This window comes from Muscardinus avellanarius (genome assembly GCF_963383645.1).
Source record: "Muscardinus avellanarius genome assembly, chromosome: 20".
Lineage (NCBI taxonomy): Eukaryota > Metazoa > Chordata > Mammalia > Rodentia > Gliridae > Muscardinus > Muscardinus avellanarius.
This window is the reverse complement of record NC_137806.1, coordinates 4,681,340-4,708,914: the sequence shown is the minus strand read 5'-3', so window position 1 is coordinate 4,708,914 and position 27,575 is coordinate 4,681,340. Positions and strand designations below refer to the sequence as shown.

General features: G+C 41.3%; 1 protein-coding gene across 1 annotated transcript in view; it reads left to right on the top strand.

Moving 5' to 3' along the window:
• Positions 1-2,233: 2,233 nt before the first annotated feature.
• Positions 2,234-27,575, top strand: part of DNAJC1 (DnaJ heat shock protein family (Hsp40) member C1) — a gene marked incomplete at both ends in the record, with an annotated part of 122,584 nt that continues 97,242 nt past the window's right edge. The window contains one exon of the mRNA XM_080717083.1: positions 2,234-2,809. Within this exon, the coding sequence (XP_080573209.1) occupies positions 2,234-2,809 (576 nt within the window). The remainder of the gene's footprint in view (positions 2,810-27,575) is intronic.

The window sequence follows — 27,575 nt, the reverse complement described above, 5'->3', positions numbered from 1 at the left end:
TTCCAGGTGACACGAGCTTTCATTGTCCCGTTTTACTTTGTCAGTAAGAGTAGAGAACGAAGAGAGGGCCTGTGAGAAGGCTCAAGCTAAATAAGTTTACACCGGAGAAGAGTGGTAAAAGGAACACTCGGGAGGCTGAGATGGGAGGACCGCGGTTCGCGGACAGCCTCGGCTACTTAGTGAGGCCCTCTGCAACTCAGTGAGACCCGGTTTCAAAATAAAGAATAAAAAATAGGGCAGGGGGTGTAGCTCGGAGGTAGAATGCCCCTGGGTTCCATCCCCAGACCCGCAAAAAAAAAAAAAAAAAAAACCATGAAAAATAGGAATCCAAACTACCAAACTAATGCATGTGTATCTATGTTCATAGCTGCACAATTCACCATCGCCAAACTATAGAACCAGCCAAGATGTCCATCAACAGATGAATAGATTACAAAACTGTGGGATGTGTACACAATGGAATTTTACTCAGCCATCAAAAAAAACTCAGTTACATCATTTTCAGAGAATTGGATGGAACTGGAGGACATAATGCTAAGCGAGATTAGTCAGTCACAAAAAAATAAGAAATCAGATGCTTTCCCTAATATGTGAAAGCTAAGGAGACATGGGTCATAGGAGGAACTCTAGATGAAAAAGGAAATCCTATAGAGGAGTGAACAAGACAACCTAAATGATGAGAAAGGAGGGGGGAAGAAGGAAAATCTCTAAAACACACAATGTACTTAAACATATCGAAGTCAACCACTAAGCCAAGCAAGGGAGGGAGGGATGGGGTGGAAATTGGGTAGGGGCTAAATGGGTGATGTGCACATGTATGTCCATACAAGTTTTTTTTACCCCAATATGATGTGTGAATATAATGCACCAATAAAAAATTTAAAATAAAAAAATAAAAACCATGAACAAAAGCAGTGTACGACTAAGAGGTGAGACACTGCAGTGAAGAGGGAGGTTTTCAGCTCCTATGTCTTTAGAAGCAGATCTCAATTAGGGAAAAAATCTCACAGTGGATAAACTATACTTGTAAGACTATGAATGAGTCCCCATTATGAACTCCACCAAGTTGCCTGTTTTGTGGTATTAGAGTGTGTGTGTGTGTGTGTGTGTGTGTGTGTGTGTGTGTGTGTGTGTGAATGAGGACTGAGCTCAGGGCTGTTCTACCTCTGAACTCCCAACCCAACCCTAATTTATTTATTTAGTAGAACTGGGGATTAAACCCAGGGGCATTCTACCTTCAAGCTGCACCCTCAGCCCTATTTTTAAAATTATTTTGAAACAGGATCTTGCTGCGTGGCTGCGGGACTCTGTAAATTGCTAAGGCCTGGAACCTCTGATCTTCCTGCTCGGCCTCCCTGGTCCCGGGATTATAGGCATGTGCCACTACACCCGGTTTGTAACTCTTACTTTCTACTCCTTTTTGCCTCGGTTTGAATTCCTTTGTTTCCTCTCTGAAAAAGATACCCTACTCAGTAGATTTGCCTCTTTTATTAATTTTTGTGGCATCAGGAATAGAATTCAGGGTCATTCTACCTCTGAGCTCCACCCCAGCCTGAATCTTTATTCTTTATTTGAAACAAGGCCTCATAAGTTGCAGAAGGCCTCACTAAGTAGCTGAGGCTGGCTGTGAACTTGCCATCCTCCTGTCTCAGCCTCCCAAGTACTAGAATGACAAGTGTGCGCCACCACCCCCGGCTAGCTTGCCTCTTTTAGGTATTGGTACAACCCCTGCTATCATTGCGGATGGGGCAACGAAATGTAAAGAACAGAAGCCATAACATATCAGGCTTCAGCCAGGGGTGACGGCCCACGCCTGTAATCCCAGCATTCAGGAGGCTGAGACAGGAGGATTGCGGTTCAGACAGGCTCAGCTTCTTGGTGAGGTCCTCTGCAACTCACTGCGACCTTGTTTCAAAATAAAAAATAAATAATAGGGCTGGGGGTGGGGCTCAGAGGTAGAATGCCCCTGGGTTCTATCCGAGACCCGCAAAAAAAAAAAAAAAAAAAAAAAAAAATATATATATATATATATATATATATACTTGTAAGTCTACGAATGAGTCACCATTATGAATTCGACCAAGTTGCCTATTTTATGGCATTAGAGTGTGTGTGTATTTTATATATACATATATACATATATATGCATATATACATATATATAAAATCAGGTTTATATATACATATATACATATATATAAAATCAAGTTCAAGTAGGCTTTTAGTGTTGGGGATGTGGGGGGCCAAGACTAGGGCTGTTTGGAGGGAAACTCTCCTCCAGGTGGGCTGTCCTAGGGGGCGGCGCGGTGGCCCCCCCACCGCCCCCGGGTTGAACCTGCGCAAACACTCGCACTGCTCCTCCGGCGCACAGCCACGCGGCACCGCCGCCCGCCCAGCTCCCCCGCGCGCGCACTTCCGGCTCCGCCCCGCGGTTGCTAGGAGACGTGACGTCACCGGAAGCGAGGCCTGGGATAGGCTGAGGCGAGGGGAAGCCGCTCCCCTCCGCAGCCCGGCGCCCGGCGCTGGCTCTCCAGCTGTCTGTAGGCCTGGGCGAGGGTCCGCGGAGGGCCGCCCGCCCGCCACGTCCCTGCGGCCGGCCCGGCGCTGCGCGGCGGTGACCTCCGGGGGCCGCGCGATGTGGGCCCCGCGCTCGGGGCCGGCGCCGCGGCCGCTGTCGCTGCTGCTGCTGCTGCTGCTGCTGCTGGCGGCCGCGGGCCCGGCGCGCGGCTGGGAGAGCGGGGACCTGGAGTTGTTTGACTTGGTGGAGGAGGTGCAGCTCAACTTCTACCAGTTCCTCGGGGTGCAGCAGGTAAGCGCGGCCCGCCCGGCCGCACCCCCTCCCCGGCCAGCCGAGCCCCGGCCAGCGGTGCCCTGCCCGGCCTCCCCGGCCAGCTGTGCCCCGAGCTCCCCGGCCAGCGGTGCCCTGCCCGGCCTCCCCGGCCAGCTGTGCCCCGAGCTCCCCGGCCAGCGGTGCCCTGCCCGGCCTCCCCGGCCAGCTATGCCCTGCCCGGCCTCCCCGGCCAGCTGTGCCCTGCCCGGCCTCTCCGGCCAGCTGTGCCCGGCCCCGGCCTCCCCGGCCAGCTATGCCCTTCCCGGCTTCTCCGGCCAGCTATGCCCCGTCCTCTCCGGCCAGCTATGCCCCGTCCTCCCCGGCCAGCTGTGCCCGGCCTCCCCGGCCAGCTGTGCCCTGCCCCGGCCTCCCCGGCCAGCTGTGCCCGGCCTCCCCGGCCAGCTGTGCCCTGCCCGGTCTCCCCGGCCAGCCTGCAGAGCGAGGAGGAGCGGCGGTGGCCCGGGCTCCACGCCCCAGTCCTCTCCTGGCCCCTCTGACGGCGAGAAAGCAGGCTGTCCAACCCCAACGAGTCGCCGGTCCACTTGGCACTCTGGTTTCACCTGCCCCCTTCCCTTTTCCTTTTTGGGAAAGACGGGCGTGCCTTGGGCCAGTGCGCGTGGCAGAGTGTTTCTTGCACTGTACTTGGTGATCCTTTTAGCCGGTGAGGGGTTCCAGTCACAATGTAGCAGTCTGGGGGAATTGGAAGGTTGTACCAAGTTGGTCCTAGGACTCATAGGAGAAGCTTAGTAAGCTTTGGGGCACGGAGGGTGCTTGGGGCGCTGTTGGAAGACAAGGTCGATCAGTAGCGGAGGCTTTTCTTTCTTTCCTCTGCCTTTCTTCCGTTGACTTTCCTATTTTAGCTTGAACATTAACTTGTGAAATCCGTTATTATTTCTCCCATTGAGGGTGGTTGAATGAAAGTGTTTATCCAGGCTCCATCCCAAACCTATTGCCCAAGAGAAGGGAACAGTTCACCCACTGGAGGATTATGAAGAGTCTGGAAGACTTAGAATTTCACCGATGTGATTGAACCCATCGCACAATGCTTTGAAATAGTCATGGGAGGGGAAAAAAAAGTTTACCAACAGTTGTCATTCGAGGTGAATATAAAATGCACATCGCCCCCATAGATAGTAAAAACGTGTGTAAACTATTGAACTTTTAAATGGAAACTTAATTTTCCATTTAAATCAAACAAAGGAAAATTTAATCTTCAGGCATTGCATTTTCGTTCTCTTAATGAATGTAAAATTGCTAGGTTGCCCTGGCACCATGGATTTAACAATTTTCATTTTTGTAAGAGTTATAAAGTATGCATATTTTATACATCAAATTCTTATGTGCAGATAATTTTGTAATAACTATGAATTGTCACCAGATGCCACTTCCCGCTCATACAAAATATTCCTCATTTCAAAGTAAATGATGATGTGATATGTGTAACAATAGTGAACCTGTAAGTCTGAAGACTGATTTCTGAGATTGCCTTTAGTATAGAGGATAATTGTTTAGAGTTTATCGTGATTGATTAAATTCTGTAGCTGGAGAGTCATAAAGATAACCCAATCACAAAATTAGTCATTTGTGGAAATGAAGCTCCTTTAAGAGAATACAGAAATTTAGTAGTAGTAGCTTAAAGTTTAGATATGTAATCTAGTTTTACAGGTGCATGCAGCTTAATTTGCAGTTAACTAGGCACTGTGAAGGACCAGGGCAGTTAACCATATGAGCAAAGATGAGAAAATACAGAAGCACAGATAATCGAGAAGCTTCTTTCCTTCCTTCTTTCTTTCTTTTTCTGTTTCTTCTCTTTCTTTTGTTTTCTTTTTCTTTTGTGGTACTGGGGATGGAACCCAGGGGCACCCCTGGACTACACTCCCAAACCTGTTTATATTTTGTTTGGAAACAGGGTCTCACAAAGTTGCTAAGAGCCTCACTCAGTAGCTGAGGCTGCCTTAGAACCTGCGTGATCATCCTGTCTCAGCCTCCCAAGCGCTGGGATTACAAGCGTGCAAACACACCTGCTGTAAGAAGATTCTTTGTTGCGACAGAACTTGAAGAGGCAGAAAATTATTCTAATCTGTTTCTCCATCCAGCTGTGTCAAAATTGGAAGGAAAGCCAGAGGAACTTTTAAGCAGAGAAGTTGATTGAAACAAGTTCTTTACTATGAATCCTAACTTTCTTGGAAGGCTTTCAGGGGACCGGGCATTTGGTAGAGACAAATGAAACCTGTTCAGGTCTTTAATGTGTAATTTTCAGGCTGGAGCCAAGTAATCTCTTGGTGACTAGCCAGACATTTGGGAACAGAACAAAGAAGACAGGCTACTAAGAGTGGTAATCACTAATCAGTTTTTTTGCTGTTCATTCAACAGAATATTTATTCAGTATTGGTGCCTACAGGATTTTTTTTAGCATTGGGTGTTGGCCTTTATACTAAACAAAAGCCCTCACCTTATGAAACTTGTGGGGTTTTTTTGTTGTTGTTGTTTTTGGCATGGTAAAACAAAATCCCATAAGCTGGATAGCTTTTCAACAACAAAATTTTATTTCTCATAGTTCGGGAAGCTGGAACGTCCAAGATGAAGATCCTAGCAAATTCTGTGTCTGATGAAGGCCTTCTCCTTTATAGAGGGCACCTTCTTGCTGTATTCTATCTACTACTACCAAGGGATGAGGCAGCTCTTGGGGGCTTTATGAGAGCACGAGGCCAAATCATAAAGGGCTCCACCTTTATAACCTAACCATCTCCCTGAGTATGGTCACATTGGGAGTTAGGCTTCAACTTAGGAATCTTGGAGGGATTCAGATATTCAGAACATAGCAGGTAGAGCGCATTCAAGGAAGAATAAAGCGCAAAGGCCTTGAGGCAGGAGCTGCTTAGCGTTTGAAGAATAGCAAGACAGCCAGTGTGGCTGGAGCGAAGTGATGGAAGAGGACAGCAGGGAGATGTCAGAGTCATAGCGGGAAGACCTGACATGCATTGAAAGGACTTGGCCTTTAGTAATAAGTAAGTTGGGGATTCATTGTGGGAGGGTATTGAACAGAAGTGATTCATCATTTGGCTTAAGTTTCAAAATGATTCATTTATTGCATTAAGGATAGTCTATATAATATTAGCTACTTAGACGGTGTAGCTTGAAGATAAAATGCCCCTAGGTTTAGTCCCCAGTTAAAAAAAAAGGAGAAGGAGGAGGAGGAGGAGGAAGAGGAGGAAAGAAAACAAAACAGGATTGTAGTGACTGGTATCTTTTTTATCCCCTAATCCACCAAATCTAATAGTGATCTCAGGCATTCTGTGACTTTTAAAACTTACACTAGGCCACCTCCTGGCTTCCTGACCTTGGGCAAGTTAGTTGCCTATTTTTTGAACAGATGGTATTTTCCTCACGCATTTACTTTGTAGTTAGGCAGTAACTACACATGCACCCAATCAGACATAGACATTGTAAGTAAACAGCAGTTCCTCAAATAAGTAGTTTCTTGATTTTTTTTTTTTTTTTTTTTGGTGGTACTGGGGTTCCTGGAAACCCTTCTACTTCTGGGCTACACTCCCAGACCTATTTTATATATTTTTTTGAAAACAGGGTCTCTTAATCTTAAGCCAGTGAGGCTGGCTTCGAACCTGCATGATCCTCCTGTCTCTGCCTCCCAAGCGCAGGGATTACAAGCGTGCGCCACCACTCCTGGCTAGTTTCTTGATCATTTTTAATTCATTTTTATGTTTACATGTGGTCTTTCCAACTGCAAAGGAATTGCTGTACATGTATTTCCAGTTGGTTCTATAAGTCTAGGAATAGGTTCCAGAAGTCTGTAGGAGAGGGATGGATGCAGATGGCACCTAGTGGCCCAGCCTGTGTTTAGAATGTCTTTTAATTGTTCCTAGGGCATGCTCATTTGGATAGCCCATCTTTTCAGAGGAGATGCTGGTGTGAGGAGATGTGAGGAATGTAGAAAAATGGTGAACTATTTGAAGATTTTTTTATTAGTAATTTAAATTACAGGTTCCTACATAACATTTGTATTTTGTATTTTGTCTGACATTCCTGCTTCTTGGACGCTTTGTTTTTTATGATTTCAACTTTTAATAAATGAAGACTTTTTTTTTTTGCAGTACTGAGGATGGAGCCAAGGGGCATTCTACCTCCGAGCTACATCCCCAGCCCTACTTTTTATTCTTTATTTTGAAACAGGGTCTCACTGAGTTGCCAGGGGTCTCACTAAATAGTAGCTGAGGCTGTCCTTGACCCTCAATCCTCCTGTTCCAGCCTCCCAAATGCTGGGATTACATCTCTGCCACCGCTCCTGGTGAAGACTTAATATTTTTAGCATTACAAACTAAATTTCCCTTTCTGAAAGGGAAGGTCTTAATGCTTGACGATAAAATTGAAGCATTGTTTTGATTAAGAATTTAAAAGGGGAAATCCACAGTTTGTTAACAAGATTCACAACTTCTTTTCACAGTAGTAATGGGAGGAAAACAATACATGTCATGACCTAAAGTGGTCCAAACTAAGCAGGTCTACAGCAGATTTAAAAATCTGGGAAAGCCGGGCGTGGTGGCGCACGCTTGTAATCCCCGCGCTTGGGAGGCTGAGACAGGAGGATCGCACAGATTCAAAGCCAGCCTCAACTACTTAGTGAGGCTCTCAGCAACTTAGTGAGACCCTGTTTCCAATTAAAAATATAAAATAGGTCTGGGAGTATAGCCCAGAGGTAGAAAGCCTCTGGGTTCCACCCCCAATACCACAAAAAAAAAAAAAAAAATCTGGGAAAGATAACATGAACTGGACAATTGTGAAAATTGCATATGACAGTTTTGGCTCTATAGAACAAATTCTTGCTTTGCATTGCTCCTAAGAAGGCTTCTTTATGAAAGTACATGAGTACACAGGCAGCTTCTCCTCCGGGCATAAATGATCAAGAGTACGTCTATAAAGGACCAGTAAGGCACCTGTTACAGCTGAGAGTCCAGGCAGCTTCCTGTGGTCTGAGAGCATTTACAGCCAGAATCAGTGCCTCGAACCTGGTTTTGTTGTTGGTTTTTTTTCCTTGCTACCTCAGCAAAGAGCGAGGCAAGCACTCCACCACTGAACTACATTCCCAGACCTGGTCACCTTTATTTCCTTTGAAATCAGTAGCAAGTGTGTTCTCTTTTGTTTTGCTTTTGTAATTATATTTTAAGGCCATGACTTTCCTTGCATGGTGATTTGTACAGTATTCTGGACATTCCTGACTTCATTTTTATTTTCAAAATCTGTGAACTGAAATCATGATATGCTACACTGTCGTCAGTTTTGCGGCAGTCACCTCATGAGGAGATCAGGACTGTCTTAATGGTGCCGTCGGTCCTTACAGACTCGTGCTGTTTACACAGCTAGGAAATGTGCTGCATTTTATTTTTTATGCCTTCATCCTTACATTAAAAATGTTAAAACTTGACTAAGAGAAGAAAAGGTTCTTTTAAAATTTTTTTTTTTTATGGTACTGGGGTTTGCACCCAGGGGCGTTCTGCCTCTGAGCTACACCCCCGGCCCTGTTTTATTATTTTATTTTGAAACAAGGTCTCACTAAGATGCGCAGGGCCTCATAAGGTTGCTGAGACTGGATGCCGACTTGGATCCTCTGTCTCCGCCTCCCAAGTACTGGGATTACAAGTGTGCGCCGCCACGCCCGACGCTCAGTGTTTTAGATAGTAAAAGCAGTCATCAGTGGGGCTTTCTCAAACCCCCTCTAGAAATGAGAAGGACGATCTCTTTCATAAATGAATGGCGAATCTGTGCTGTGGTTATCAGTTATCTCCAATGATTCTTGTCATGGAATTCACTGAGTTTGTATAAAAATAGCCTCCCCACTTTTACTGTAGAATCCAAAGTTATTTTTTAATTTGGATGGATGGAGATAGTACAAAATCTGGAGTGGTCGGAAACTTTCAGTCATATATATTTTTCATATAGGCATATCATACATGGAGGTAGAGCTAAATACTAATTGTATGCATCTTTGCATTAGATTGGGTTATTGTGAAATTAATTTACTTTTTTAGGTAGTATAGTTTAGCGGAGGTTGCTTGAGCACATTTTGTAGGAAAAGCAAATCTATTGTGAAACTTTTGCACATGTAATCTAGAGATTACAGGATACAAATCTTTTAGCTGTAAGGTTCACTTTTATGCTACTCTGAGTTTTTTTTACACTAATTATGAGAACACTCTTAGGATATTTTATCTTCTGCTATTTATAGATAATAGCCCAAGTTGAACTGGGAAAGTAGAATTGGCTTCTGTTACTAGTTATTCTTTGAGATAGTCTAAAAATCTTACTATGTAGGTCACTCTTTTACCTAGAGATTGTTTTAATATGGTGAATTTAAAGAGCATGTTTTATTTAATGTCCAGAATGAAACAGAGCGTTGATTGGAGGTGAGAGTAGATACTGGATGTGATGATTACTGAAAGGAGAATTTTTGTGGCAGTTATAAGTAACACCAAAATTGATAACATTGATAAAATGTCTAGTCTCTTCTCAGCTTTGCTATATTTTCTATCAGTGAACTACTTATTCTACAAACTGCAGCTATATTATTTTATAAATGTTTTTCTAAGTTTGGCATTTTGGGTCTATTAGGATGATAATGATACCAGTTAGCTCCACCTGCAATTAGAAACAGTTCCAAAGTCTTCCTTGTACAGAGTTGTGAAGAGATAAAGGAATTGCGCTGAAAACAGAGCGACTTCTCTTTGGGAGAAGCAGGACCCTAGACAGCCATTTTATAGTGAAGCTGCAGGCATATATAGATCTTCAAAAGCCTTTTTTTTTTTTTTAATACTGGGGATTGACCCAGGGGCATTTTACTCTCAAGCTGTACCCCCGCCCCTATTTTAGTCTTTATTTTGAAACAGGGTCTCATTAAGTTGTGGAGGGCCTCACTAAGAACCTGCGATACCCCCGTCTTAGCCTCCTAAATGCTGGGATAACAAGCATGCACCACCATGCCTGGCTCAAAAAACTTTATTTTCATCAAAACACTTCATTGTGAAAGATGGGTCTTATACTAATGAATGTGGAAGTATTACTATGTTTTAGATAATATATCATGCACTACCACGCCTGGCTTATCATAGCATTTTTAAGAGCTAAATATTTGAGTTTAGAGAGATTATACTTACTGATTTTTTTTTGTCTTAGTGTCATTAGGACTTAATTAGGAATTTAATCTAGCCAGGTGTGGTGGCACACGCTTATAATCCCAGCATTTGGGAGGCTGAGATGGGAGGATCACAGTTTGCGGCCAGCCTCAGCTATTTAGTCAGGCCCCCTGCAACTCATTGAAACCCTGTTTCAATATAATGAATAAAAAATAGGGTTGAGGACATATCTCAGAGGTAGAATGACCCTGGATTTCATCTTCAGTATCACACACACAAAAAAAGAAATCTAGAATTTGTTTTATTCCCCATCCTACTGAATACTAAGGCTAGGAGCCACTCACTTATTCAGTGTTTCTAATTATTATCATCTAGCAATTGGAATTTCACATGCAATCAGGCTACTGAGTGAGGCTGTCAGCACCTTAGTGAGACCCTGCTTCCAAATAAAGTATAAAATAGGTCTGGGAGTGTAGCCTGGAAGTAAAAAGCCCCTGGGTTCCACCTCAGTACCACAAAAATAAATAAATAAATAAATAAATAAATATAAACAGTATGCTTCATTATTAGATGAATGCCTATTTTATTGCTAGTGGGGCAGTAGGCATTAGCTGTGTGCAGGTTACAGGCAGCTAATAGTATTTGAATTGCTTAATATTAAAGCTAAGAGTTTAAGATCAAGAATTAAAGAACATGTCATAGTATAAGCAGCAGTATTAAAATGCCACAGAGAGCAAGGACTAGAGTTCTAAAAGGGATTAATTTTCTTAGTTAAACGAATTCTAGAATAGTACAACTCTAGTTCAGCCACAAGAATTTTATTTATTTACTTAGTTGGGGATTGAACCGAGAGGCATTCTACCCGCGAGCTTGAACCCAGAGGCATTCTACCTGCAAGCTAAACTCCCAGCCCTATTTGTGATTATTTTGAAACAGGGTCTCACTAAGTTGCAGAGGGCCTCTCTAGCTGAGGCTGGCTGCAAACCTGCAATCCTCTTGTTTCAGCCTCCCAAGTACTAGTGTTAAGTGTGCGCCACCACGCCCAGTGGCACAAGAATTTTTAAAAACTACGTGAGACTGTACTGTGGCATGTATCTTGAGCAGTATTAAAAAATAAGACCAGAGCCGGGCGTGGTGCGCACGCTTGTAATCCCCGCGCTTGTGAGGCGAAGACAGGAGGATCGTGCAGGTTCGAAGCCAGCCGTGCTGGCTTAAGAGACCCTGTTTCCAAATAAAAAATATATAAAATAGGTCTGGAAGTGTAGCCCAAGGTAGAAGGGCTTCCAGGAACCCCAGTACCACCACCACCAAAATAATAATAATAATAATAATAATAATAATAATAATAATAATACCAGAAGGAAGAGATCTTGGTGTCATTGACTGGGAAAGTCTTGAGTATACCATGAGAAATCTTAGGGTCCATCTCCGTGCCTGCTGAGGAAGGTAGAAATGTTTTATTTCTAGCCAATACTTAAGAATTTTATTCAAACATGAAAATATGTCAAGGAAGCTATTCTTGATTAACTGAATTTATACATTGCCAAAAGAACCTCTGTCTTTTGGAATTGTTTTAAAAAATGCGAGTCTTTATTAGCAATTATTTTCAGTTATCACACTTTTAGTAAACAGATAAAAGATTGGTTTTTAGGCTGTTTTCTGACTTTAAGTAGTGTTTTGTGTTAATAGTTGGTGATTAAATTTCATTTACAGGCCAGGTGTGGTTGCGCACCACTTTCGAAGTCCTAGTGCTTGGGAGGCTGAGACAGGAAGATCACAGGTTCACTGTCAGCTTCAGCAGCTTGGTGAGGTCATCCACAACTTAGTGAGACCCTGTTTCAAAAATAAAAAATAAAATGGGGCTGGGGGTGTATCCCAGAATGCCTCTGGGTTTAATCCTAAGTGAAACACATCAAAAATTCATTTACAGAAGTTAATGTATATGTATATCTTTTATTTTATTTTATTTATTTATTTTGCAGTACTGGGGATGGAACCCAGGGGCATTCTACCTGGAGCTACAATCCCAGCCCTATTTTTTTTTTTTTTTTTGGCGGTACTAGGAATGGAACCCAAGGGCATTCTACCTCCAAACTACACACCCCCAGCCCTACTTTTTTAGTCTTTTTGTTTTTGAAACAGGGTCTCACTGAGTTGCAAAGGGCCTCCTTGCTAAGTAGCTGAAGCTGTCCAATGGACTACCATCTTCCAGTCTCAGTCTCCTGAATGCTGGGATTGCAAGCGTGCAACACGCCTGGCTGTTTTTATATGCAGTAGGAAATCAATTTCCTGCCTTTAAATAAAACATTAATTTAGACATTTGATAGTTTAAATTACTGCCATCTTGTGCATTTCTTCTCATGGAAGTAGTTACACAGAATTGATATGTGACTTTTTTTTCAGCGTTGGGATTGGAACCCAGGGCATTCTACCTCCAAGTTACAGCCCCAGCCCAATTTTTTATTTTTTATTTTGAAGCAGGGCCTCACTGAGTTGCAAAGGGTCTCACCAAGATCCTCCTGTCTCAGCCTCCCAAATACTAGTATTACAAGTGTGCACCACCATGCCTGGCTTGTATCACACCTTTTAAAGTATTTGAAATTTAGATTGAATTGAAAGTAGTTATTGTGGAAAGCATCACAATTTTCAACAATTCTGCCATCTCTCAAAATATCACTAGAACTTACTATTTTGAATTGCCTTTAAAGCCTGTGGAATATTCTTCACATTATCTTCATTTTAGTAAATCTTTATGTCAGATTGAATTTTGACTATAGTTAATAGTCATTTAGAACTATACTGGGTGACTAAATTAGGTTAGCAAGTTTGGGTAAATGCAGTTTGTATTGATAAAGAGATCAGAATATAAATTTTATGCCAGGCGTGGTGGCACACACTTGTAATCCCAGCACTTGGGAGGCTGAGACAGGAGGATCACGCAGGTTCGAAGCCAGCCTCAGCTACTTAGCGAGGCTCTCAGCAACTTAGTGAGACCCTGTTTCCAAATAAAATATAAAATAGGTCTGAAAGTGTAGCTCGGAGCTAGAAAGCCCCTGGGTTCCATCCCTAGTACCACACACACAAAAAGAATATAAATTTCATGTAAAGTTCAAAACCATCTTGAGGACTGTTTCGAAAAAACTGTCACAGAGAAGTTTTGAGTGATATTAACATGAAGTAAATAGTCTTTCAGGGCAAAAGGGTACAAGAAGTAAATGACCTCTGGGGAAAGTTGAGAAAAATGCATAAAAACAAGTGAAAAAGGTAACAGAGTACTACCTCCATCTTGTGGCCTTCTTTGGATATTGCCATGAAAAATGTTGAGGGGTTGTATTTTAACAACTGTAGGCATACGTAAGAATAAAATATGAGACACTTGAAAATAAAATATGGGCCAGCGATTCCTGCAGTGCTTTGGAGGACTCTCTAAGACTGAGGTTCCCAAGGAGCATACTGCACGCAAGCGGGTCAGGGGTGCTGTCCCCACCCTTAAACAGCCTTAGAATTTACCCCGTGTGCCTTCCACATGCAGCTGCTGCTCAAGAGCCATCCTGTGAAAGACAGTGGAAAAGTACGGCCAAGACATGCGGTTCTGACATTTTTATTCCGGGAAGAGGAAAAAAAAAAAAAAAAAAAAAAAATATATATATATATATATATATATATATATATATATATAGTTTGTTTATAAGTAATATACAAAATAAATACACATGAAGTAAATTTATATGTACAAATACATATATAATATTGGTCTATAAAGTTCATCTTATCATAATCTTATAAATTGAAGAGCCCTATTTGGCTCTCCTCAAAGCAAACGCATTATTTAACATAGGGCTTAGGAACTTTAGAAAAGAAATAAAGGTTCTGATTACTTGGCATGTCCATTACTTGGGTACATCCTGTGGATGCTAGAGTGATGATTACACATCTCCTTAGTGTGCAGTGACTGAGACGACTACAGCTGGCCCTCATGTATGCGGTTCTGCATCAGTGGGAACATTGCAGCTGTACCAAACACCTGCACACGCTTCTTGTTTCCCTGCACAGTGCAGCATGATAATGCCTTCCATAGCATTACGTTGTATTAGATAGTAGAAGCAATGCAGAGATTGTTTAGGTATATACAGGATCTGCACTGAATGCAAATACTACTTCACTTCTAAAAGGGACTTGAGCATCCACACAGATTTCAAACTCTGTGGAGCTCCTGGAAGCAATAGGATCATATTTTAATGGTCTGTAACCATCCTCTGTGTGAGGAAGATAGAAATGACTCTGGGATATATAAATATGCAGATTCTGGGCAGCTTAAAGACTAGTTTGCTTAAAGTAGGCGACACACGATGTTTCATGCACCCATCCTGGTCAACAGATACCTTGAGATTTCTGACAGATGGCTGTTCTTTTCAGGTCACCGATGTTGCTTAGAGCAGGATTACGTGGTAGATAATGTGTGCTGCAGATGTACTTTTAAATTTTCTGGAAGACACATTTAAAGACTTAAAGAGGCAGGTAAAATTAATTTAATAATATATTTAACTTAGCCCAGTATGTAAAAAATATTGTCTCAACTTGTATCCACATTCGTGAAAAGGCTTAACGAGAGGGGCTGGGGCTAGAGCTTAGTGGTAGAGGGCTTGCGTAGCAGGCTCGAGTCCCTGAGTTCAGGCTTTAGCAACACACACACGTTATAAACGAAATACTTAACATTCTAGCTTTTGTACTAAGTCTTCAAAATTTGGTGTGTATTTTACATTTTTCCTTCCACACAGCTCATTTCAGGTTCTAAGTTTTATTGAAAATACTTAATCTGAATTGAGATTTCATAGAATGTGCTTCTAATAAGTGGATTCATGTGCCCAAATTGCTTCATTCATACTTAAAAGTTTGAGCTGAATCAAATATGTGTGGTACTGGGGTTTCTGGAAACCCTTCTACCTCCAGGCTATACTCCCAGACCCATTTTATATTTTTATTTGGAAACAGGATCTCTTAAGCCAGAGAGGCTGGCTTCGAACCTATGCAATCCTCCTGTCTCCGCCTCCCAAGCACGGGGATTACAAGCGTGTGCCACCACGCCCAGCCCAAATATCAGTTTTTAAATTTAAATTTATTTATTTATTTATTTATTTATTTATTTATTTATTGTGGTACTAGGGGTGGAACCCAGGGCTTTTCTACTTCCAGGCTATACTCCCAGACCTATTTTATTTTTTATTTTTTTGGTGGTACTGGGGTTCCTGGAAGCCCTTCTACTTCCGGGCTACACTCCCAGACCTATTTTTACATTTTTTATTTGGAAACAGGGTCTCCTAAGCCAGCGCGTGCGGCTGGCTTCAAACCTGCGCGATCCTCCTGTCTCTGCCTCCCAAGTGCGGGGATTACAAGCGTGCGCCACCACGCCCAGCGACCTATTTTATATTTTATTTGGAAACAGGGTCTCACTAAGTTGCTGAGAGCCTCACTAAGCAGTGGAGGCTGGCTTCAAACCTGTGCGATCCTCCTGTCTCAGCCTCCCAAGCATGGAGATTACAAGCGTGCGCCACCACGCCCAGCTTTGTATTTAAATTAGTTAAAATTGAAAAATTTGTTTCTCAGTTGTGCTGGCACATTTCAAGTGTTCAAATTTGGTTTATAGACAGTGGATAATACATAGTGGACACCATAGAATCAGAGAATTGTTATTTCTGTGATGTGTAAATATAGTTAACTATTTTAGGGTAAAATCAGATTACTTTCCGTTCTATCAGAGACACACTTGGTAGCGCTCATATTCTGAGGTGTTTTGATCCAGTGTGCATTTGGTCGTTGGTTTGTTTTTGGGTGGTAATACCTGTGCTGGATACCACGTTTCCAGTTAGTTATCTATATATTTTGTCCATGCTTGCTTTGGTCGGTAAAGGCTATTGGCGTAAAGTTCACCATAGCCTCTGTTGTCATGTGATTGTTATGCTGTCCTTTATTAAACGACCTTAAAAAGGTCTCCAGACGCAGTGCTATTTCTGTGCTGGTTTGTTGGCGCTTTGTAACGCCAGTCAGGGCCCCAAAGTCTTCTGTTGAATTAGCTGCCTTTGCTACCTCGTCATAGCGTCTCCTTTGGATTGAATGAATGATTACTAGTCTTGTGACCTTGTTTGAGATCCATGCTGGATACCACGTTTCCAGTTAGTTATCTGTATATTTTGTCCATGCTTTCTTTGGTCAGTAAAGGCTACTGGCATAAAGTTCATGTTTTATTATTCATAAGCAGCTGAGGAAAAGAAGTAGGTCTTAGTACTCAGTCTCTATACCTGCCTATCTCGTATTCCAAATAGATCTGATACAAGAAGGGAATTGCACGAGAACCCAAGGTGTTAAAATTTCCATGTTGAGGGAAAAACAAGAAAAAACAAAAATCAAAGCACTGATCATAGAATCTTTTTTTGTGTTTGTGTGTGGTACTAAGGATGGAACCCAGGGGCATTCTACCTCCAAGTTACACTCCCAGCCCAATTTTTTATTCTTTATTTTGAAACAGGGTCTCACTGAGTCGCACAGGGCCTCACTCAGTAGCTGAGGCTGCTGTGAACCTCGATCCTCCTGGCTCAGCCTCCCGAATGCTGGGATTTCAAGTGTGCGCCACCACGCCCGGCTTTGATAATAGAATCTTGAAGTCAGAGAAATTTTACTAATTTCTACTTCCTCATAAATGAACCTATAGCATTCCCATCCAGCCTGCTCGATTATGCTTAAAAATAGGGATTATGAAACAACCTTTTACGTTTTGGATACATAGGTGGTTAAACTGTCAATTTCTTATTGATCATTAAAATAGAATCTCTCCATAGATGGAGTTTTAATTCCCAGACTCCTCTTGGGAGGAGATTCTCTTGGCTGCCTATATCCACCTCTCTTGTGGCTTCAGAGTTGATTTGACTTTTCCCTGAGACTCGCACAGGCAGCTTAGGGCTCCCTCCTGAGGTTACGTGGGGGCCACTGCAGACTCAGACACTGCCTGCAGGCCCCTTGGCCTGGTCTCATCTATAGGGCTACAAACATTACCTCTGGACATCTCAGATACATAATATTTTATAGGCTATGCCTTGAGACAGTGGCCTCACTTTTTGGGTCTTTTTCCCTTTGCAGGGGATGGAGTTCCACTGAAACGTCCATCTTTAAGCATCAAGACTGGCTCCGATCCCAAGCCTTTGTAGAACCTTCTTAATCCTCCTCACTCTGTGAAAGTCAGATTGTTGCTTTCTTCTGCCTGCTTATAGGTGTGGAGCCCAGGAGGCCTGTAGCTTAGACCCTAGTTATGGCTACCTTTCAGTTTTTATCTAAAGAAATGCTTAGCTAGTTTTTGATCATGGATATATTTCGTAATTTTCTCTCTTTAAATTTTAGCATTGGTGCATATTTCGAATGGGATTTGGGAAGCAGGTTCTCACATTCCTGAAGGCCTGACAGTGGCATATTTTGAAAAGATTTATTTCTTTTATAATTACTTTTTTTGTGTGGTACTGGGGATGGAACCCAGGACATTCTACTTCCGGGCTCTACCCCCAGTTCTATTTTTCATTCTTTATTTTGAAACATGGTCTCACTGACTTGCAGAGGACCTCACTAAGTAGTAGCTGAGGCCGGCTGAGAACCACGATTCTCCTGTCTCAGCCTCCTGAATGCTGGGATTACAGGAATGCACCACCACACCTGGCTTTATAATCACTATTTTTAATGTTGATTTTCCTGTTTTCTAAGAACCTTTTACCACTTCTCATCCCAAAATATAGTCTTTTACTTGTAGCAGTATAAGAGGCTGTTAGTAGGGATTGTAAACTACAATCCTGTAGTTTACTTCCTGTTCACCTGTTCCTGTATCACTTCCTGTTCCTTTCTGGCTGCTCTTCCCAGACTACCCAAAGCTAGTTGGTAAAACTGGCAAGTAGCATCTCCCAAACAATCAGATCCCACACAGCTTTAAATATAGTTAAATTAAGTTTATTATCTCAGAGTGACGTGTATGGCCTTGTCATTGGAGATGCACAGAACAGAACCCTGTGAGGTCTTAAAACTAGTTAGAAAAATATTCCAGTAGAAAGATGTTGAAACTTAGGTCAGTGTCAGAAAAAACATGGGCTACAGGAGAGTAATGCTCCTAAAATTAAATTATATGCAAGTAATTTTCTGTTGACCCTTTATAAATAAATGCTACTCATAAACTTCTTTATAAGGCTTATTATTCCTTCTGGGCGTAATATTTTGTTCTTTTGATCAGTCATCAAAGATTCACCAAATAAAACATAGGACAATGAGAATTAGTCTCAATAAAAATTGTCTTAATAATCATCGCTTGATGGACAATACTAAACAGAATTTCAGTGGCTATTAGCTTCATACAATTAATAGTGCTGTTCATAGAATGCACATTTAGAACATACTTAAAATTATTTTAAGGAAGAAAATAGCTTAGATTTTCAAAAGAAGATAAAGAATCTTTTCATTCAACCTATTCAAATATCTGTTCACATTCCATTTTAAAATTATAAAATAATTTTATAATTATTACATACCTTCGTGTTGACTTGTTAACCTGAGAGAAGTCCCTTGAGACAGTCAGAAGAGGACAGTGATGTAACGATGTTCACTTGTGGGTGCTCACTGTTGCCTTTCTAACGTGGGAATGATACTCAGGCTCCATGCCAGGCGTTTTCATTAACATTTCCAACCTTTGTTTTCATTATAGGATAGAATATGTACAGTTATTGAAATTATGTTATAAAATCTTAATGTCTGCTTTTTATATTTGTTAATTTATTAGTCCTTTTTATAGCATTACTAACAATAGTAAGAAGGGAAGTTAAAAAAATTATGAGTAGAATACTTGATTAAATTATGACATGCTTAGGCCGGGCGTGGTGGCGCACGCTTGTAATCCCCGCGCTTGGGAGGCAGAGACAGGAGGATCGCGCAGGTTCGAAGCCAGCCACGCGCGCTGGCTTAGGAGACCCTGTTTCCAAATAAAAATGTAAAAAATAGGTCTGGGAGTGTAGCCCGGAGGTAGAAGGGCTTCCAGGAACCCCAGTACCACCAAAAAAATAAAAAATATAAAAAAAAATTATGACATGCTTGTGTGGTATATAATTACTAATAACTATATGTGAAAACTACATAGCAGTATGAAAAATATTTATAATGTAAGTAAAAAGCTAGATATCAAATTATATTCACATTTGATTATAATTTTGTAGGAGTTATAAAGGATAAAAGGGAAATGTGAGCCAATGAGAACAGTTTGTGGGAATGGTAAAAATTTATTTAGGCATGAATATTTTGTTTAGAGCTATGTGACTATTATTGACATATATCCATGTAAATTGAATTACTCATAACTCACCTTTAGTTAATTCACGGTACAGTGATATGTGTTTATATTGTTATTTTGAAATATTCCAAAATAAAAAACATGGTTGGGGTATAGCTCAGAGATAGAATGCCCCTGGGTTCAATCCTAAATACTACCCCCCCAAAAAAATCTCTTTTTATATTTCCTATTTACCTAATCATTGTCATTATATTTTTCTTTAAATATGATTCCTTTTTTGTTGTTTGAAAATACCTATAATAGCAACTTTGAAGATTTTTTTTTCTCCCTGTGGTACTGTAGTTGGAACCCAGTGGCATTTTACCTCTAAGCTACACCCCCAACCCTATTTTTTTATTGTTTATTTTGAAACAGGGTCTCACTGAGTTGCAAAGGGCTTCCCAAGGTAGCTGAGGCTGGCCGTGAACCGCGCTCCTCCTTTCTCAGCCTCCAGAACGCTGGGATTACAAGCGTGTGCCACCACGCCCCACTTAATTCTTTATTTTGAAACAGGGTCTCATTAAATTGCAGAGGCCCGCACAAGTTGCTGAGGTTGGCCGTGAACCTGTGAGCCTCTTGTCTCAGCCTCCCAAGTACTGGGATTATAAACTGTGTCTCATGCCTGGTGAGGTGAACATTTTAAAAATAAAACCAAATGGAAACTCTAGAGTTAAAAAATATAATAACTGAAATGAAAAATTTACTAGATGGATCAACAGAAGATTTGAGATGAAAAAAACCAGCGGCCTTCAAGATAGACAGTAGAAATTGCTCAATTTGTGTTGCAGAAAGGAAGAAGAAAAAGAAGGAGTGGAAAATTAGAAACGGAGCCAGGTGTGTTGGCGCACACTTGTAATCCTGGTACTTAGGCCGAGACCGGAGGATCACAGTTTCTCAGCCAGCCTCAGCAAATTAGTGAGGCCCTGTTTCAAATGAAGAATAAGTCAGGCATGGTGGCACATGCTGGTAATCCCAGAAGTCAGGAGGCTGAGGCAGGAGGATCAGTTTGCAGACAGACTCAGCTACTTGGTGAGGCCCTTTGCAACTCAGTGAGACCGTGTTTCAAAATAAAGAATAAAAACTGTGGCTGGGCATGTCGCTCGGAGGTAGAGTGCCCCTGGGTCCCATCTCTAGTACCACAAAGAAAAAAATGAAGAATAAAAAAATTGAGCTGGGGATGTAGCTCAGCGGTAGAATGCCCCTGGGTTCAACCCCTAGTACCACAAAAAAAGAAAAAAGAAAAGAGACTGAAAGCCCCTGTAAGAGATCATCAAGTTTAAATATTTATATTAGAAGAGTAGAAAGATTTCAAATCAATAACCCAATTTTTGCCTTCAGTCACGAGGTTAAAAGAGTAAACTAACCCCAAAGCAAGAAAAAGGAAAGAAAGGAAGAGTAGGGCAGAAATGAATGAAATACAGAATGAGAAAACAGTGGAACAGAAAGTTTGCCCTTGGAAGAGATTAACAAAATGAGAGCCTCAGGTTGATGAGGAAAAAAGAAAAAAATTGTCAATGCCAGGAATGAAGGAGGCTATTTCATAGCCAGCTATACAACAGTTAAAAACATGTCTATGAAGGCAAGAAAATGATACTATGAAGAATGTTGCCAGTAAATTAGATAACTTAGATTAAATGGGCAAACTCAATTTACCAGAACTGTCTTATTACAAAATCTGAATAGACCTATAATGAATAAATTGAATTAGTAATTAAAAATCTTTCCACAAAGAAAAGCCCACACCCAGACAGCTTCATTGGTGTTGGTCTAGCATATAAAGAAAAAATAATTACAATCTTTCACAAGCTTACAGAAAACAAAAGAGGAAGAATGCATCCAATACATTCTGTAAGGTAAATATTATCCTGATACCAAAGCTAGACAAAGATGTCATAAGAAAACCACCTTGCATGGTAATGTGTGCCTGTAATCCCAGCTTCTCAGGAAACACCCTCCAGCAACTTAGTAAGACTCCGAAATACCTTTGTAGCTTAGCACCACTCATGGATTTATCAGACAGCTTTACATCATGGAAACCACAAAGGTTCTTAAAGCAACAGAACCAGCTACATTAATTGAAAGCACTTCTGTAGACTTTCAGCTGTTTTTTTTTTTTAAAAAAAAACATGTTCATGGATTGGTTTAATTTTCAGAGAGCTTGTCTCTGATCATCTAAGAAAATGAGTCAGGTTGAATTCACACAACTGTATTATAAGGACATCACTGCACTGTTTACTATTTGTATATAAAATAAGTTAAAGAAGCACAGAAGTATAAAAAGGACTATGCGATTCTTATTCTTTACTGACATAATTTGGAAACATTGTAAGACAAAATGTAGTTAATCAGAAGAAGGCAGTGTGTCGTCTGTAGTACTGGCCTCTGTGCTGTCCCTAGCACTGCATGTGTTTACAGAAAACATTCCAGTTGATTATGCTGCTGACCCCTTGTCTTACCAGGTTACTTCTAGTACTTAAATATTGCATTGTTTACTAAAATATTAAAAATCTGCTTGCATATATATTTAGTTGATGAAGAATGGAAAAGGTGGAAGAAATTTGGAAGAGAAATTTTTGGGAAGAAACTATTGAACTAGATAATAAACCAAATGTTTCTGTATTGAAAGTAAACATCTCCATTTAAGTTTTAAAAAATCCTTTTGCAGTCAAATATCTAAATGTTTGATAAACAGAATGTAGGAAACTGTCTTGGGCATGGGTATTTTTGTTTTTACTTGTTACTTTGAAAAAAGTACTATTTTTCTTTAGATTTTTTAAATAATTTTTTTATTAGACAGTCACAGTATCTTTCAAGAGAGAAGAGCCTATTCTGAACCTCGTCCAGGGGCAGAAGTGGAAGTTGTGCTGTAACGATGCCATCTAAAGTTACAGTGAATACAAACCTCCTGGCTCAGTGTCAGTGTTACATCCAGTATATCAGGATGTTTGGACTTTATTTAGTGGAAAAAATCGTAGTAATTGGCTGTTGGCTCCTGGGTACGTGTATTTTGGTTCCTGCTCTAGGAATCAATTCTGTACTCGTCCAAAATCAGCTCCAGCAATTAGAGTACTCAGAAGAAACGTAGAGATTATACCTCTTTGAGACACACTAGTCCTTACTTCGGTTTAAGTAAAAAAAAAAAAAAAAAAAAAAAAAAATCTACTACTTTGGGAAATTATTTCTCAACTTTTATTTTGACGTATTTTAATTTATGTGGATCTCTTCAAAACAAGGAAATTAATTCCGGAAATTAGTAATATTTGCTCTACAGAAACTGAGCTTTGTAAGTGTATTAGACTATTTAGATTACAACTTGTAGCTAAATAGTATGTTTACTTGGCATAGTCTATCCTTTTGTTCTTCTTTTCATTTTTAAGTTTGGCAGTTTTCTTTTTTAAAAAAACTAGCCAGTCATGGTAGTGGCGCATGCACCCAGTACTTGGAGGCTGAGTCAGGAGGATCGCAGGTTTGTGGCCAGGCTTAGCTATACTTAGTGAGGCTCTCCACAACTTAGTGAGACTCTGTTTCAAAATAAAGTATAAAAAATAGGGCTTGGGGTGTAGCTAAGAAGTAGAATGCCCCTGGGTTCAATCCCCAGTACTGAGAAAGAAGAAAAAAAGCGAGGATGCAAGGTGTGGTGGCAGGTTTGCAGCCAGCCTCTGCTACTTCCTGAGACCCTGTTTTAAAATAAAGAATAAAAAATGAATGTCCTCAGGTTCAACCCCCAGTACTGGGGGGAAAAAAACACCTGTCAAAATAAACTCTTTTTATCTTAAGTCTTTGCCTGGCATTTAAGTACTAAGTACTAGGATTCTGGTTTGGTGCTGTGAGAATTAATTCAAGCGAGCAGGAGGCCAGCAGTGTGGGGAGTGCCCGCGATGCTCTCTAATCTACCTGCAAGAAGTATGGCTATGCTCCGGCTCTCGAGAGAGCAGATGCGGGGCTGTGCTCTTCTGCTGCCTCACTCCTGGCCCCGCGGCCCCTTTACTGATGCCGATTGTTTTGATCCGTTGTTTTGCAGTGGTCCTGCTGTGGTTATGGAAGAAAAGAGAACGGGGGTCTAGAGGGTGGCCCGCATTCACAAAGTGACTGAGAGGAAGGCTCCTCCGCTGATTTTAACATGGCCATTGAGGCCAGCGCACATCACCTGTCCCAGGAAGCGGCTGACTCCCCAGCTCTGTTGCCTTGTCACTGGGTAGGAGCTGAGAGCAGCCAGAGCAGGGAAGATCCCTTGCCCCTAAAATGCAAGAGTAGTATCTTCAGACTGTTACTGATCTCTGCTGAGAGGAAACACAGCGTACGTTCTCTTACACCCTCCCCAATTAATCCGTTGACATTTTCACATTATTTGGCGAGCATTTTAAAAATTATCAGTGATAAGATTCAGCGATGACATGACCAGAAGGAAACGTGGCAGACTTTTAGCTGATATGGGGCGCTCGTGGTGCCACGGGGACTGTGACGAGCGGGGGTTAGTGAGTGGAGTTCATGCGATTTGCCCCTGAGCACTTACACGCTCTTGTATTGGCCTGCTTCACAGAAGCAAGGCCTTTCACGCCTGTCAACATTGCATACCATGTTTTAACAATTATTTGCACACCTAGCTGGTGCATGGACTTCTAGGTTTTATAGAATATGTGGAGAATATGACCCTTGCTCTGGAGTGTGAATAGTTAAAAAAGACATTTGACCGTATGTAGGAAGCAGGAATATGAATTAGCAGTAAACCTGTCATTGTCTTACAAAATACATCAGCCCTTCCAGATGCAAGGTTTCCCATATACGTGACAATTTGTAATCATAGCTACTACTGCTTATGCAGCAGTTAAGATGAGTTGATGTGCAGACCTTTTCAGTGCAGAGTGCAATTTCTCTATTGTATTTCCCCATCGAAATATGTGATGCTTCCGCCGGGTGTGGTGGCGCACGCTTGTCATCCCCGCGCTTGGGAGGCGGAGACGGGAGGATCGCGCAGGTTCGAAGCCAGCCGCGCTGGCATTAACAGACCATGTTTCAAAACTATAAAATAGGCCTGGGAGTGGAGCCCGGAGGTAGCAGGGCTTACAGGAACCCCAGTGCCACCAAAAAAATAAATAAGTAAAAAATAAATTAAATAAATAAATATGTGATGCTTTCTTTAATTTCTTTCTAATTTATCTAAAAGAAATTTGAGGTGAATATTACATTTTAAAACACCTTTAAGCCCAAAAACTTGAATAGTATAATATCAGTTCATAGTTTAATAAAGGACACGTGTAGTTTGAGTTTCTGGATAGCCGCTCTTCCTTTGAAAGTGTTTCTTAATTAAAACCAGATGAGAGTAGCAGGGGAAGTATTCAGAACATTAAATAAAATGGCTGCGCTTGGTGGAATTTGCAGAATTCATCAATACCTGTAACAGTGATTTATCATTGCTTTTGGTCCGAACACATATCGGTGCAGATGTAACAGGCGCAGTGAGTGAGAGCGAGCACAGAACACCAGGGTGAAAGGGTTAATTGGCCTTGCTCAGTTCCACTTGCCACTCTAGTGGCACTTTCTGTTGTCTGTGTAAACAGAGTTGCTAAGTACTTTCCCACCAAGCTGCCACTCTTGTATTTACACAGTTGAACCACCAGCGCAGGCGGGTCAGGTTTCCAGGGGCTAGACCTTTTCTTCCTGCCTGGAGCACACTCCGGCTCCTTCTCCAGCTGTTGCTACATACGCCGTCCTAGTCTTCCCTCGGTCCTTAGGGTTGTTTTTAACAGCCTTTCTCTTCTTCTCTCTTATTCTTTGAGTTATGCAGATGGATGTTACTCGGTTCTGCCGACGTGCACTTCATGCCTTCCCACCTCTGTTTCCACTTCATCAGTTCAAACCTTGAAACTTACAACGCTTTCAAAAAACTCTTTAAAAACTCAAACATTGCATATATAGCTGCAGTTTCCTTTGACCTGCCTTTTTACCTGTGAGTTACCCCCACCCATGAGATGGGTATTCAAACACACACTTCTCCATCGTTTTCATATTGTTTCTCCACATCATGATGTTATTGCTAGAAATCTGCATAAACTGTATCTTCTGGAAATATTGTTCTGCTGCTATTTTTTACCCTACATTGTTATTTTTAAGATGTATACATATTACATAGATGTATAGTTATTATTACACAGATATAATTTAAACTGTTACTTACTTTAACATTTTAGCTGTCCCTGCATTAATCGACATTTAAGTTATAGCTAGTTTTTTTCTGTATTCTAAGTAATACCGTAGTGAATTTCTTTGTAGCTACTATCTTGTACATATTGCTAGCTTTTTAGGGCAGTGATTTCCAAACTGCAGGCAGTGAAATCAGTTTAGTAGGTTGGAATTTGCATTTTAAAAAATAATAGAATGCAGTAGAGAGTGTCAGAGTAAAAGATTACTTAAATTTTCATGAAAAATTTTCAAGTTTTGAGTTGTGATATTAAATGTATCTGCGACTGTCGGTCTCAATTTTGTATTATATATCTTAATTGGCTCTGGGTTACATGTCCAAAAGTGGCCAGGCGCGGTGGCTCATGCTTGTAATCCCAGCGCTTGGGAGGCTGAGACAGGAGGATCGCGCAGGTTCAAAGCCAGCCTCAGCTACTTAGGCTCTCAGCAACTTAGACCCTGTTTCCAAATAAAGTATAAAATAGGTCTGGGAGTTTAGCCAGGAGGTAGAAAAGCCCCTGGGTTCCACTCCCAGTACCACACACACACACACACAAAAAAAAAAAAAATTTTAATTTAAAAATATGTCCAAAAGTAGGTTATCTGGGTCATAGGCTACACGATATTTTGAATCTTGTTAGACACGGCAACTTTCCAAAATGTCTACACTGATTGACACTCAGCATGCTAATTGCTGTTTTATATCTTGTCAAACTTTTATATTTAACATATATGTGTGTGTATATGTATCATAGAAGAGAGGTGGGGTCTAGCCAAGTGCTAGGAAATATTTGATCACTTTTTGAAGGACCACTATGTGATAGAATCTCAACATTGAACAGAATGTTAGAAGGCAATGTTGGCCTAGTTGCTGGCTATCTAGCTTTGGCTTGATTTTCTGATTAGAAATACGGTCACTTGGTTTGAGGTAGTCATTCTCATTGTAAGTGATTGTATTAAACTGAATCTATTACCAGTTCGCTTCATTCATTGGTTCTCTCTTTGCCTTTAAAAAAGCGCACAGGAAAGACTGTTTTCATTATGACAGTTCAGATATTGGAAGCAACAAGAGACCTTGTGGCTTGTTTTAAGAATTTTGGTTTTTACAAAACTGAGAAACCAGAACACATGTCCAATAATAAGTAGCCTGTTATTTAGGTGATGAGCATTTACGGACGTACTCTGCTTGCTAGCTTCATTTCTCAATACGCCCTGAGGCTTATTTCACAGATTGCTAGTTTTTAATGTAGTTAGCTGTGTTGTCTAAAGTTGGAAACAGATTTGGGGTAGGGGGTCTGGGGATGCAACCCAGGGCTGCTCCGAGCTACACCCCAAGCCCTATTTTTTATTCTTTATTTTGAAACAGTTTCACTGAGTTGCAAAGGGCCTCACTAAGTAGCAGAGGCTGTCCACAAACGGTGATCCTCCTGTCTCAGCCTCCGGAATGCTGGGATTCCAAGCGTGCGCCACCACGCCCAGCAACTTTGTGGTTTTAATGACAGTTTTTTCTTCTCTCTTCCTGCTTTGCAATGCTGGGGATGGAACCCCAAGGCCTGTGCGTGCTAGGCAGGTGCTCTGCTATCGAGCCACATCCCCAGCTCTGTTGACAATTTCTGTGGAAGTAATTTGAATTATGACATCAAATTATCTTTTAGGATATTTTTTGAAATGAAATTTGGAAGCCTTTCTAACAGGAGCAGAAATCAGTTATGACAGATGATTTTAGGAGTCTGTCTTATCTACTGGACATTGTGGCACACTCCTGGTACGTGGGAGGCTGAGACAGGAGCATCACAAGTTCCAGGGTAGCCTACGCAACATGGTGATGCAGTCAGGAACCTAGCAAGACTGTTTCAAAACAAAAAATAAAATAGGACTAGGGGTATAGTTCAGAGGTAGAATGCCCTGGCTTCTACCCTCAGTACCCCCAACATACACTCACATAAACTGCATCATAGCTAATAATTCTACAAGAGCTTTAAAATTGTGGTGTTTTTTATGTCAGTTGTTCTCCACTAGTATTATTTAAAAGATTCTTCAAAATTCTTTTTTCAGATGTCCTTTCCTTTTGATTTCT